At 50.3% G+C, this 13,932-nt stretch overlaps 1 protein-coding gene across 2 annotated transcripts in view; it reads right to left on the bottom strand.

Annotated features, from left to right (window-relative positions):
- Nucleotides 1–13,932, bottom strand: part of LOC117404952 (butyrophilin subfamily 3 member A1-like) — a 68,412-nt gene that overhangs the window by 21,486 nt on the left and 32,994 nt on the right. For both annotated transcript variants that reach the window (XM_059011567.1, XM_059011568.1), the window contains 4 exons: nt 13,521–13,868; nt 2,887–3,234; nt 2,082–2,429; nt 518–799 (listed from right to left, as the gene is read on the bottom strand). In XM_059011567.1, the coding sequence (XP_058867550.1) occupies nt 518–799; nt 2,082–2,429; nt 2,887–3,234; nt 13,521–13,868 (1,326 nt within the window). The remainder of the gene's footprint in view (nt 1–517; nt 800–2,081; nt 2,430–2,886; nt 3,235–13,520; nt 13,869–13,932) is intronic.

The following is a 13,932-nucleotide window of genomic DNA, read 5'->3' as shown; positions in this document are numbered from 1 at the left end:
CAACACTGACCACACCCCTCATAGTGAGTATTCCACACACCCCTCCCAACACTGACCACACCCCTCATAGTGAGCATTCCACACACCCCTCCCAACACTGAGACACACCCCTCATAGTGAGCATTCCACACACCCTTCCCAACACTGACCACAACCCTCATAGTGAGCATTCCACACACCCCTCCCAACACTGACCACACCCCTCATAGTGAGCATTCCACACACCCCTCCCAACACTGAGCCACACCCCCTCATAGTGAGCATTCCACACACCCCTCCCAACACTGACCACACCCCCTCATAGTGAGCATTCCACACACCCCTCCCAACACTGAGCCACACCCCCTCATAGTGAGCATGCCACACCCCCTCATCATAGTGAGTCCATTCCACACACCCCTCCCTCTAAATGGAAGGTTCCCCAAAAAAAAGATATCAGATCTTGATGCCCCATCATGGTGACTGTAATCTATGGTCAGTGTCAGTCCGGCTCAATCCACAAACATGTGATACTCACTGGATATGTGGAGTTTGGATTCCCAGTCTGGTTTTGGTATTTTACTTCTAACCAGACAGGAGAACACGTTGGACTGCTGTTTGATTTTGATGTAGCTGCTGACACTGAGGAGCCCCTGACTGTCCCTCTGCACTGTTGTGCTGGACAGTGATGTCACATCATTTCCATCCCTGTCTCTCCAGATCACTTCAGGTTCAGGGCTCCACCCCTCTGATCTGCACACCAGCCAGGTCTGCTCTCCTTGTGTAGAGACCATAGAGATTGAGGGCTGGGTCCCCAGAGCTGTCAGGGAATAGAGACAGTGAGACACGCACAGACACACACACACACACACACACACACCAGTCAGGTCTGCTCTCCAGGATATGGATGAAAACACATTGCAATTCATCATTACTGGAGTTTGATATAAAAAAAGAATGAAGTACTAAGGGAGCTAGCAGCACTTAAAATAAACAAATCCCCAGGGCCCGATGGAATCTGTCCAGGAGTCCTCAGGTAAACTAGAACAGATTTTTAAACCAATATGTTATATATTCAACACTTCTTTAAATAAAGAAGCCATCCCACTGGACTGGAAAATTGGCAATGTTGTTCCTATATTTCGGAAAGAAGATACATTTAACCTTGGGAACTACAGACCTATACGTTTAGCACCAATCACATGTAAAATCATGGAAATTATAATAAGGACAAAAATGGAGAAATATTTATATAGTAACAACATTTTAGAAGACTGCCAGCATGGCTTTAAGAAGGGTAGATTTAACTAATTTACTAGATTTCTTTCAGTAGGCGACTACTAGAGTTGACAAGAATAGTGCATATGACAATCTGCATTTGACAAAGTACCACATAAAAGACTATACCTAAAGATTAAACCAGTAGGAATAAACAGTAAAGTAGCAGCATGGATTCATAACTGGTTATAATTAGAGGCCAGGCATCAAACTGGAGTAAGGTAACAAGGGGGTACCACAGGGATCAGTATTGGGACCATTGCTAATCCCAATCTACATAAATGACTTGGACCAAGACATAATCAATAAACTATGCAAATATGCAGATGACACAAAACTGGAATGGGTAGCCAACTCCCAATCATCAACTTTAATAATACAAAGAGATTTAGTCAAGATTCAAGCTTGGGCTGACACATGGCAGATGAAATTCAATGTGAATAAATGCAAAGTCTTGCACATCGGGCGCAAAAACATTACAGGCAAGTACAGCGTGGACAGTAACGAAATAGAGGAAGCTATGTATAAAAAGGATTTGGGGTAGCAGTGGATGAATCTCTTAAGCCAACTAGACAGTGCGGAGAAGCTTTTTTTAAAACTTCAGTGATATGCCTTTATTCCAGACTGATCTATTCTGACCTCAGAGCTTATACTATCAGGTCATACGACTGGCCTAACTCCTCTGTACTTTATTAGGTATTAATTTTTGTAATAAAGCGACCATAATTGGTGATATTATTTTATGTGGGGTTTGCCTGGAGAATTATATAATCTTAGATAAAGTTCTTTAAATTTGTAACCCACACTTGTGTAGCAAACACTACCTGCAACTATCACTTCAGTCTGTCCTTCTTCATTCCGTCTTCCATCATCAGCTAAGCAGGTATAGACGCCTCTATCAGAGGGCTGGAGGTTTCTCAGATGCAGAGAGATATCGCCTGTCTGCAGTGCAGAGGGAGAGAGAGCAGTGCGGTGCCAGTAAGCTCCGTCCTGTCTGCTGAGCCGATCCCTTTGGTTCAGATACAAATGAACAGGCCTGTCGAATATCTCCCTGAACCACCTCACTTCCATGTCCACAGCACTGACTCTGGGTGAAATGTGACAGGGCAAGACGACATTATCACCAGGATCAGCAATGACAGGCTGATCAGAGCCAACGACACGCCATCCAACTGAGAAAGAGAAGACAAGGTAAAGCAATAAAAAAGTTTCTCAAAACAGAATCTTAAGTAGAATAAATGTGTGAAAGCATAAGTAGGGTTGGTGCTCCTCCTATAAGTTATCTGAGCTCAATGCTATACATCCATACAGAGACACTAAACACACTGACAATATTGCATCGCAGTGGATCTGTCCTGATGAATTATCTTCATGTTACAAATAGGAGGTTGTCTCTTCATCAGTTTCATTTCTCCAGTCCCTCTCTAGACTCATCTATTCTGTCCTCAGAGCTTATACTATCAGGTCCTATGGTTGGCCTATCTTCTCTGTATTCTATTAGGAATTCATTTTTGTAATAAAGTGACCAGAATTGGTGAAATTATTCTATGTGGGGTCTAACTGGAGAATTAGCTAATGTTGGATAAAGTTCTTTCAATTTGAATCCCACACTTCTGTATCAAACACTACCTTCAACTATCAGTTCAGTCTGTCCATCTTCAGCCCATCTTCCATCATCAGCTGAGCAGGTATAGACACCCCGGTCAGAGTATCGGAGGTTTCTCAGATGCAGAGAGATATCTCCTGTCTGCAGTGCAGAGGGAGAGAGAGCAGTGCGGTCCTGGTAGTCACTGTCCTGTCTGCTGAGTCGATCATTTTGGTTCAGATATAAATGAACAGGCTTATCGAATCTCTCTCTGAACCACCTCACTTCCATGTCCACAGCACTGATGCTGGGTGAAATGTGACAGGGCAGGATGACATCATCACCAGGATAAGCAATGACAGGCTGATCAGAGCCAACAACAGTCCTTCCACCTGAGAAAAAAAGACAATGTTAGGCAATATGATGGTGCAAGTCCCATGCCATGTTGTGGCGGAGTGTCCCGCCCCTATATTTATTATTATTTGTATTTTTGTTTGCGGCGCGGATAAAAGCGCCGCGTCTTTTATTATATATTTAAAAACCCAGTGAGGATGCATGGCTGATCAGCTACTGATTATTTAACTAGCTGACAGTCATGCATCCTTACCAAACGCGTGCAGACTCTGGCCAAGGGATAATAAGATAATTAACAACTAGTTAATCCCTCGGCCAGAGTATATAAACCTGCAGCTCTCTGCACTCGAGGTTGGGTGTACAGAGGAGAGTACGGGGAGCGGAGAGAGCGAGCAACATTTAAAAACAATTGCTAAAACGTGCTGGATTATCCAGCACGACACTTACTTGTTTGTTTGTTTATTCGTTTGGCCCTCGTGCCCTTTTGTTTGGTGTTTTGTTAAATCTTTTGTTTTTGTTTTGTTTATTAATAAATACGCTGAGTGCTGTTGCACTCAGCTTCAACCGCCCATCCATTGTTTTGGTTTCTACTTCCTGGTCCGTGACATCACCACTGCCACACATGTAAACAAAATAAAAACTATAGCCTGGCTTAAGACAATGTGGACATTAAAACTGGACTTTTGTTTTTAAAGAATGATTGCATACCTATTGTGCATGTAAATTGTAATTTTAACCAGTGTAAATCCCTGGTATAAACCCAACTGAAACATGTAAGCAAATTAAATCTATGTACTTACCTGTAAATGTGGAGGGGTGGTGCATCAGGTTAAGATATGTAAGACAAAGATAAATGGTTAGTAATTTAAAAATTACGCTAACAGTATTTCAGTACCTGAAGTGGACATAAAAGAAAACAAACCGATAATTACCATATTTTTAAAAGAAGAAAATGACTCATCTTTTGTTTGTAAAAGTTTGTTTTTGGCGAATACACCAGCACTGAATGGGGGGAGGCAGTGCTGCTGCTGCAGAGAGATTACACCAGCACTGAATGGGGGGAGGCAGTGCTGCTGCTGCACAGAGATTACACCAGCACTGAATGGGGGGAGGCAGTGCTGCTGCTGCACAGAGATTACACCAGCACTGAATGGGGGGAGGCAGTGCTGCTGCTGCACAGAGATTACACCAGCACTGAATGGGGGGAGCCAGTGCTGCTGCTGCACAGAGATTACACCAGCACTGAATGGGGGGAGCCAGTGCTGCTGCTGCAGAGAGATTACACCAGCACTGAATGGGGGGAGCCAGTGCTGCTGCTGCACAGAGATTACACCAGCACTGAATGGGGGGAGGCAGTGCTGCTGCTGCACAGAGATTACACCAGCACTGAATGGGGGGTGCCAGTGCTGCTGCACAGAGATTACACCAGCACTGAATGGGGGGAGCCAGTGCTGCTGCTGCACAGAGATTACACCAGCACTGAATGGGGGGAGGCAGTGCTGCTGCAGCACAGAGATTACACCAGCACTGAATGGGGGGTGAAGGTGCTGCTGCTGCAGAGAGATTACACCAGCACTGAATGGGGGGTGAAGGTGCTGCTGCTGCACAGAGATTACACCAGCACTGAATAGGGGGAGGCAGTGCTGCTGCTGCAGAGAGATTACACCAGCACTGAATGGGGGGGAGGCAGTGCTGCTGCAGCACAGAGATTACACCAGCACTGAATGGGGGGAGGCAGTGTTGCTGCTGCACAGAGATTACACCAGCACTGAATGGGGGGAGGCAGTGCTGCTGCTGCACAGAGATTACACCAGCACTGAATGGGGGGAGGCAGTGTTGCTGCTGCACAGAGATTACACCAGCACTGAATGGGGGGAGGCAGTGTTGCTGCTGCACAGAGATTACACCAGCACTGAATGGGGGGTGCCAGTGCTGCTGCTGCACAGAGATTACACCAGCACTGAATGGGGGGAGCCAGTGCTGCTGCTGCACAGAGATTACACCAGCACTGAATGGGGGGAGGCAGTGTTGCTGCTGCACAGAGATTACACCAGCACTGAATGGGGGGAGCCAGTGCTGCTGCTGCACAGAGATTACACCAGCACTGAATGGGGGGAGGCAGTGTTGCTGCTGCACAGAGATTACACCAGCACTGAATGGGGGGAGGCAGTGTTGCTGCTGCACAGAGATTACACCAGCACTGAATGGGGGGTGCCAGTGCTGCTGCTGCACAGAGATTACACCAGCACTGAATGGGGGGAGCCAGTGCTGCTGCTGCACAGAGATTACACCAGCACTGAATGGGGGGAGGCAGTGTTGCTGCTGCTGCACAGAGATTACACCAGCACTGAATGGGGGGAGCCAGTGCTGCTGCTGCACAGAGATTACACCAGCACTGAATGGGGGGAGGCAGTGTTGCTGCTGCACAGAGATTACACCAGCACTGAATGGGGGGAGGCAGTGTTGCTGCTGCACAGAGATTACACCAGCACTGAATGGGGGGTGCCAGTGCTGCTGCTGCACAGAGATTACACCAGCACTGAATGGAGGGAGGCAGTGCTGCTGCTGCAGAGAGATTACACCAGCACTGAATGGGGGGAGGCAGTGCTGCTGCTGCACAGAGATTACACCAGCACTGAATGGGGGGTGCCAGTGCTGCTGCTGCAGAGAGATTACACCAGCACTGAATGGGGGGAGGCAGTGTTGCTGCTGCACAGAGATTACACCAGCACTGAATGGGGGGAGGCAGTGCTGCTGCTGCACAGAGATTACACCAGCACTGAATGGGGGGAGCCAGTGCTGCTGCTGCACAGAGATTACACCAGCACTGAATGGGGGGAGGCAGTGATGCTGCTGCACAGAGATTACACCAGCACTGAATGGGGGGAGGCAGTGCTGCTGCTGCACAGAGATTACACCAGCACTGAATGGGGGGAGCCAGTGCTGCTGCAGCACAGAGATTACACCAGCACTGAATGGGGGGAGGCAGTGCTGCTGCTGCACAGAGATTACACCAGCACTGAATGGGGGGAGCCAGTGCTGCTGCTGCACAGAGATTACACCAGCACTGAATGGGGGGAGGCAGTGCTGCTGCTGCACAGAGATTACACCAGCACTGAATGGGGGGAGGCAGTGTTGCTGCTGCACAGAGATTACACCAGCACTGAATGGGGGGAGCCAGTGCTGCTGCTGCACAGAGATTACACCAGCACTAAATAGGGGGAGGCAGTGCTGCTGCTGCACAGAGATTAAACCAGCACTGAATGGGGGGTGCCAGTGCTGCTGCTGCAGAGAGATTACACCAGCACTGAATGGGGGGAGGCAGTGCTGCTGCTGCACAGAGATTACACCAGCACTGAATGGGGGGTGCCAGTGCTGCTGCTGCACAGAGATTACACCAGCACTGAATGGGGGGTGTCAGTGCTGCTGCTGCAGAGAGATTACACCAGCACTGAATGGGGGGAGCCAGTGCTGCTGCTGCACAGAGATTACACCAGCACTGAATGGGGGGTGCCAGTGCTGCTGCTGCAGAGAGATTACACCAGCACTGAATGGGGGGTGCCAGTGCTGCTGCTGCACAGAGATTACACCAGCACTGAATGGGGGGTGCCAGTGCTGCTGCTGCACAGAGATTACACCAGCACTGAATGGGGGGTGTCAGTGCTGCTGCTGCAGAGAGATTACACCAGCACTGAATGGGGGGAGCCAGTGCTGCTGCTGCACAGAGATTACACCAGCACTGAATGGGGGGAGGCAGTGCTGCTGCTGCACAGAGATTACACCAGCACTGAATGGGGGGTGCCAGTGCTGCTGCTGCAGAGAGATTACACCAGCACTGAATGGGGGGAGGCAGTGCTGCTGCTGCACAGAGATTACACCAGCACTGAATGGGGGGAGGCAGTGTTGCTGCTGCACAGAGATTACACCAGCACTGAATGGGGGGAGCCAGTGCTGCTGCTGTACAGAGATTACACCAGCACTGAATGGGGGGAGGCAGTGTTGCTGCTGCACAGAGATTACACCAGCACTGAATGGGGGGAGGCAGTGCTGCTGCTGCAGAGAGATTACACCAGCACTGAATGGGGGGAGGCAGTGCTGCTGCTGCACAGAGATTACACCAGCACTGAATGGGGGGAGGCAGTGTTGCTGCTGCACAGAGATTACACCAGCACTGAATGGGGGGAGGCAGTGTTGCTGCTGCAGAGAGATTACACCAGCACTGAATGGGGGGAGGTAGTGCTGCTGCTGCACAGAGATTACACAAGCACTGAATGGGGGGAGGCAGTGTTGCTGCTGCACAGAGATTACACCAGCACTGAATGGGGGGAGGCAGTGCTGCTGCTGCACAGAGATTAGACCAGCACTGAATGGGGTGAGGAAGTGTTGCTGCTGCAGAGAGATTACACCAGCACTGAATGGGGGGAGGCAGTGCTGCTGATGCACAGAGATTACACCAGCACTGAATGGGGGGAGGCAGTGTTGCTGCTGCACAGAGATTACACCAGCACTGAATGGGGGGAGGCAGTGTTGCTGCTGCACAGAGATTACACCAGCACTGAATGGGGGGAGCCAGTGTTGTTGCTGCAGAGAGATTACACCAGCACTGAATGGGGGGTCTCAGTGCTGCTGCTGCACAGAGATTACACCAGCACTGAATGGGGGGAGGCAGTGCTGCTGCTGCAGAGAGATTACACCAGCACTGAATGGGGGGAGCCAGTGTTGTTGCTGCAGAGAGATTACACCAGCACTGAATGGGGGGAGCCAGTGCTGCTGCAGAGAGATTACACCAGCACTGAATGGGGGGTGAAGGTGCTGCTGCTGCACAGAGATTACACCAGCACTGAATGGGTGGTGAAGGTGCTGCTGCTGCACAGAGATTACACCAGCATTGAATGGGGGGAGCCAGTGCTGCTGCAGAGAGATTACACCAGCACTGAATGGGGGGAGTCAGTGCTGCTGCTGCAGAGAGATTACACCAGCACTGAATGGGGGGAGCCAGTGCTGCTGCTGCAGAGAGATTACACCAGCACTGAATGGGGGGTGAAGGTGCTGCTGCTGCAGAGAGATTACACCAGCACTGAATGGGGGGAGCCAGTGCTGCTGCAGAGAGATTACACCAGCACTGAATGGGGGGAGCCAGTGCTGCTGCTGCAGAGAGATTACACCAGCACTGAATGGGGGGTGAAGGTGCTGCTGCTGCAGAGAGATTACACCAGCACTGAATGGGGGGAGCCAGTGCTGCTGCAGAGAGATTACACCAGCACTGAATGGGGGGAGCCAGTGCTGCTGCTGCAGAGAAATTACACCAGCACTGAATGTGGGGTGAAGGTGCTGCTGCTGCAGAGAGATTACACCAGCACTGAATGGTGGGAGCCAGTGCTGCTGCAGAGAGATTACACCAGCACTGAATGGGGGGAGCCAGTGCTGCTGCTGCAGAGAGATTACACCAGCACTGAATGGGGGGTGAAGGTGCTGCTGCTGCAGAGAGATTACACCAGCACTGAATGGGGGGAGGCAGTGCTGCTGCTGCAGAGAGATTACACCAGCACTGAATGGGGGGAGCCAGTGCTGCTGCAGAGAGATTACACCAGCACTGAATGGGGGGAGCCAGTGCTGCTGCTGCAGAGAAATTACACCAGCACTGAATGGGGGGTGAAGGTGCTGCTGCTGCAGAGAGATTACACCAGCACTGAATGGGGGGAGCCAGTGCTGCTGCACAGAGATTACACCAGCACTGAATGGGGGGAGGCAGTGCTGCTGCTGCAGAGAGATTACACCAGCACTGAATGGGGGGAGCCAGTGCTGCTGCTGCACAGAGATTACACCAGCACTGAATGGGGGGAGCCAGTGCTGCTGCTGCACAGAGATTACACCAGCACTGAATGGGGGGAGGCAGTGCTGCTGCTGCACAGAGATTACACCCGCACTGAATGGGGGGTGCCAGTGCTGCTGCTGCAGAGAGATTACACCAGCACTGAATGGGGGGAGCCAGTGCTGCTGCTGCACAGAGATTACACCAGCACTGAATGGGGGGAGCCAGTGCTGCTGCAGCACAGAGATTACACCAGCACTGAATGGGGGGAGCCAGTGCTGCTGCTGCACAGAGATTACACCAGCACTGAATGGGGGGAGCCAGTGCTGCTGCTGCAGAGAGATTACACCAGCACTGAATGGGGGGAGGCAGTGCTGCTGCTGCAGAGAGATTACACCAGCACTGAATGGGGGGTGAAGGTGCTGCTGCTGCAGAGAGATTACACCAGCACTGAATGGGGGGAGCCAGTGCTGCTGCACAGAGATTACACCAGCACTGAATGGGGGGAGCCAGTGCTGCTGCTGCAGAGAAATTACACCAGCACTGAATGGGGGGTGAAGGTGCTGCTGCTGCAGAGAGATTACACCAGCACTGAATGGGGGGAGCCAGTGCTGCTGCACAGAGATTACACCAGCACTGAATGGGGGGAGGCAGTGCTGCTGCTGCAGAGAGATTACACCAGCACTGAATGGGGGGAGCCAGTGCTGCTGCTGCACAGAGATTACACCAGCACTGAATGGGGGGAGCCAGTGCTGCTGCTGCACAGAGATTACACCAGCACTGAATGGGGGGTGAAGGTGCTGCTGCTGCAGAGAGATTACACCAGCACTGAATGGGGGGAGCCAGTGCTGCTGCAGAGAGATTACACCAGCACTGAATGGGGGGAGCCAGTGCTGCTGCTGCAGAGAGATTACACCAGCACTGAATGGGGGGTGAAGGTGCTGCTGCTGCAGAGAGATTACACCAGCACTGAATGGGGGGAGCCAGTGCTGCTGCAGAGAGATTACACCAGCACTGAATGGGGGGAGCCAGTGCTGCTGCTGCAGAGAAATTACACCAGCACTGAATGTGGGGTGAAGGTGCTGCTGCTGCAGAGAGATTACACCAGCACTGAATGGTGGGAGCCAGTGCTGCTGCAGAGAGATTACACCAGCACTGAATGGGGGGAGCCAGTGCTGCTGCTGCAGAGAGATTACACCAGCACTGAATGGGGGGTGAAGGTGCTGCTGCTGCAGAGAGATTACACCAGCACTGAATGGGGGGAGGCAGTGCTGCTGCTGCAGAGAGATTACACCAGCACTGAATGGGGGGAGCCAGTGCTGCTGCAGAGAGATTACACCAGCACTGAATGGGGGGAGCCAGTGCTGCTGCTGCAGAGAAATTACACCAGCACTGAATGGGGGGTGAAGGTGCTGCTGCTGCAGAGAGATTACACCAGCACTGAATGGGGGGAGCCAGTGCTGCTGCACAGAGATTACACCAGCACTGAATGGGGGGAGGCAGTGCTGCTGCTGCAGAGAGATTACACCAGCACTGAATGGGGGGAGCCAGTGCTGCTGCTGCACAGAGATTACACCAGCACTGAATGGGGGGAGCCAGTGCTGCTGCTGCACAGAGATTACACCAGCACTGAATGGGGGGAGGCAGTGCTGCTGCTGCACAGAGATTACACCCGCACTGAATGGGGGGTGCCAGTGCTGCTGCTGCAGAGAGATTACACCAGCACTGAATGGGGGGAGCCAGTGCTGCTGCTGCACAGAGATTACACCAGCACTGAATGGGGGGAGCCAGTGCTGCTGCAGCACAGAGATTACACCAGCACTGAATGGGGGGAGCCAGTGCTGCTGCTGCACAGAGATTACACCAGCACTGAATGGGGGGAGCCAGTGCTGCTGCTGCAGAGAGATTACACCAGCACTGAATGGGGGGAGGCAGTGCTGCTGCTGCAGAGAGATTACACCAGCACTGAATGGGGGGTGAAGGTGCTGCTGCTGCAGAGAGATTACACCAGCACTGAATGGGGGGAGCCAGTGCTGCTGCACAGAGATTACACCAGCACTGAATGGGGGGAGCCAGTGCTGCTGCTGCAGAGAAATTACACCAGCACTGAATGGGGGGTGAAGGTGCTGCTGCTGCAGAGAGATTACACCAGCACTGAATGGGGGGAGCCAGTGCTGCTGCACAGAGATTACACCAGCACTGAATGGGGGGAGGCAGTGCTGCTGCTGCAGAGAGATTACACCAGCACTGAATGGGGGGAGCCAGTGCTGCTGCTGCACAGAGATTACACCAGCACTGAATGGGGGGAGCCAGTGCTGCTGCTGCACAGAGATTACACCAGCACTGAATGGGGGGAGGCAGTGCTGCTGCTGCACAGAGATTACACCCGCACTGAATGGGGGGTGCCAGTGCTGCTGCTGCAGAGAGATTACACCAGCACTGAATGGGGGGAGCCAGTGCTGCTGCTGCACAGAGATTACACCAGCACTGAATGGGGGGAGCCAGTGCTGCTGCAGCACAGAGATTACACCAGCACTGAATGGGGGGAGCCAGTGCTGCTGCTGCACAGAGATTACACCAGCACTGAATGGGGGGAGCCAGTGCTGCTGCTGCAGAGAGATTACACCAGCACTGAATGGGGGGAGGCAGTGCTGCTGCTGCAGAGAGATTACACCAGCACTGAATGGGGGGTGAAGGTGCTGCTGCTGCAGAGAGATTACACCAGCACTGAATGGGGGGAGGCAGTGCTGCTGCTGCAGAGAGATTACACCAGCACTGAATGGGGGGAGCCAGTGCTGCTGCTGCACAGAGATTACACCAGCACTGAATGGGGGGAGGCAGTGCTGCTGCTGCAGAGAGATTACACCAGCACTGAATGGGGGGAGGCAGTGCTGCTGCAGAGAGATTACACCAGCACTGAATCGGGGGTGAAGGTGCTGCTGCTGCAGAGAGATTACACCAGCACTGAATGGGGGGAGGCAGTGCTGCTGCTGAACAGAGATTACACCAGCACTGAATGGGGGGAGGCAGTGCTGCTGCTGCACAGAGATTACACCAGCACTGAATGAGGGGTGAAGGTGCTGCTGCAGAGAGATTAAACCAGCACTGAATGGGGGGTGAAGGTGCTGCTGCTACTGCTGCTTCTGCTGCTGCAAAGAGATGCCATTTTGACAGAGGGGCTTAATATGATCTCTGTGTTACCGTAAGTCCTGTATAGAGTGTGCAGGTGAAATTAGTTTACCGTATGTCTTGTTAGAGAAGGCTGACGGGGCTACCTAATTAAGCAGGGGTTTTATGGGTTTTTGAAAGTCCAAATTTTAGATTTTGGATTCATTTTTGTCTTGCATTATAATTTAGAATGGTTTATTTAAGTGTTTACTATTATTTATTTGTATTTAAATTTGAGTAGTAGATATTTTAAAAAAAATCTATTCTTGGTTGGTTCCAAGGGGAGGAGTTACCCGAGTTCAGGTATAAAAGGGGGAGGTTGGAGAGAAGAGGAGCTCATTTTTGGAGAGAGGCTAGGGAAGTGTGTTCTTGCCTCGACTAAGCCTAAATGCTGGTTTTGTTTAAAGACGACAATTCATCCTGCACTCAGAAGTTTCTTTTAGTTTTAGCTGTACATAGTTAAATTTATTTTCTTCAAGTTTTTATTTTGAGTTTTGTTCTGTTTGCTTAAAAATAATTTTTGGGTTGCAAACCTAACTTGTGTTCACAGCCTGCTTTCCTGCATTGATCATCTACAAGACCACTTGGCTAACCTTACATGCCATTAAAATAAAACAGTTTCTTAAAACATCTTTAATAGAATCATTGTTTGAAAGCTATAAGTAGGGTTGGTGCTCCTCCTGTAAGTTATCTGAGCTCAATGCTATACATCCATACAGAGACACTAAACACACTGACAATGAAATATTGCATCTCAGTGGATCTGTCCTGTTGAATTATTTTTCATGCAGAGCCCCTGAATTATGAAATGCCTTCCCTTCTTTGGCAGGGATACTTTTATAAAACGACTTTCTTATCTTAGTGGGTTTTAATGTAACTTTTAAATTTTTGCTTTTAAACATTATTTTTTATCTATATACTGTTGTTTTCTTAAATATGCTGTTTAATATGTAGCAGTTGTGTGTGTGACATGCCTGAGGATCTTTATACAAAGGTATTGTGTAAATGTAAATGTAAATATTTTTTTTAATGTACTGTACAGTGCTTTGCAATACTTTGGTATGGAAAGCTATATAAATGTAATAAATAAAATCAATAGCAGGTTGTCTCTTCATCAGTTTCATTTCTCCAGTCCCTCTCTAGACTCATCTATTCTGTCCTCAGAGCTTATACTATCAGGTCCTATGGTTGGCCTGTCTCCTCTGTATTCTATTAGGAATTCATTTTTGTAATAAAGTGACCAGAATTGGTGAAATTATTCTATGTGGGGTCTAACTGGAGAATTAGCTAATGTTGGATAAAGTTCTTTCAATTTGAATCCCACACTTCTGTATCAAACACTACCTTCAACTATCAGTTCAGTCTGTCCATCTTCAGCCCATCTTCCATCATCAGCTGAGCAGGTATAGACACCCCGGTCAGAGTATCGGAGGTTTCTCAGATGCAGAGAGATATCGCCTGTCTGTAGTGCAGAGGGAGAGAGAGCAGTGCGGTCCTGGTAGTCACTGTCCTGTCTGCTGAGTCGATCATTTTGGTTCAGATATAAATGAACAGGCTTATCGAATCTCTCTCTGAACCACCTCACTTCCATGTCCACAGCACTGATGCTGGGTGAAATGTGACAGGGCAGGATGACATCACCACCAGCCTCAGCAATGACAGGCTGATCAGAGCCAACAACAGTCCATGCATCTAAGAAACAAAAGCAAGGTCAGGCAATAAAAAACTGTTTCTTAAAACAGCATCTTTAATAGAA

This window comes from Acipenser ruthenus, chromosome 42, assembly GCF_902713425.1.
Source record: "Acipenser ruthenus chromosome 42, fAciRut3.2 maternal haplotype, whole genome shotgun sequence".
Lineage (NCBI taxonomy): Eukaryota > Metazoa > Chordata > Actinopteri > Acipenseriformes > Acipenseridae > Acipenser > Acipenser ruthenus.
Note: the sequence above shows the minus strand (reverse complement) of the source record. Positions and strands in the feature narration are given on the sequence as shown.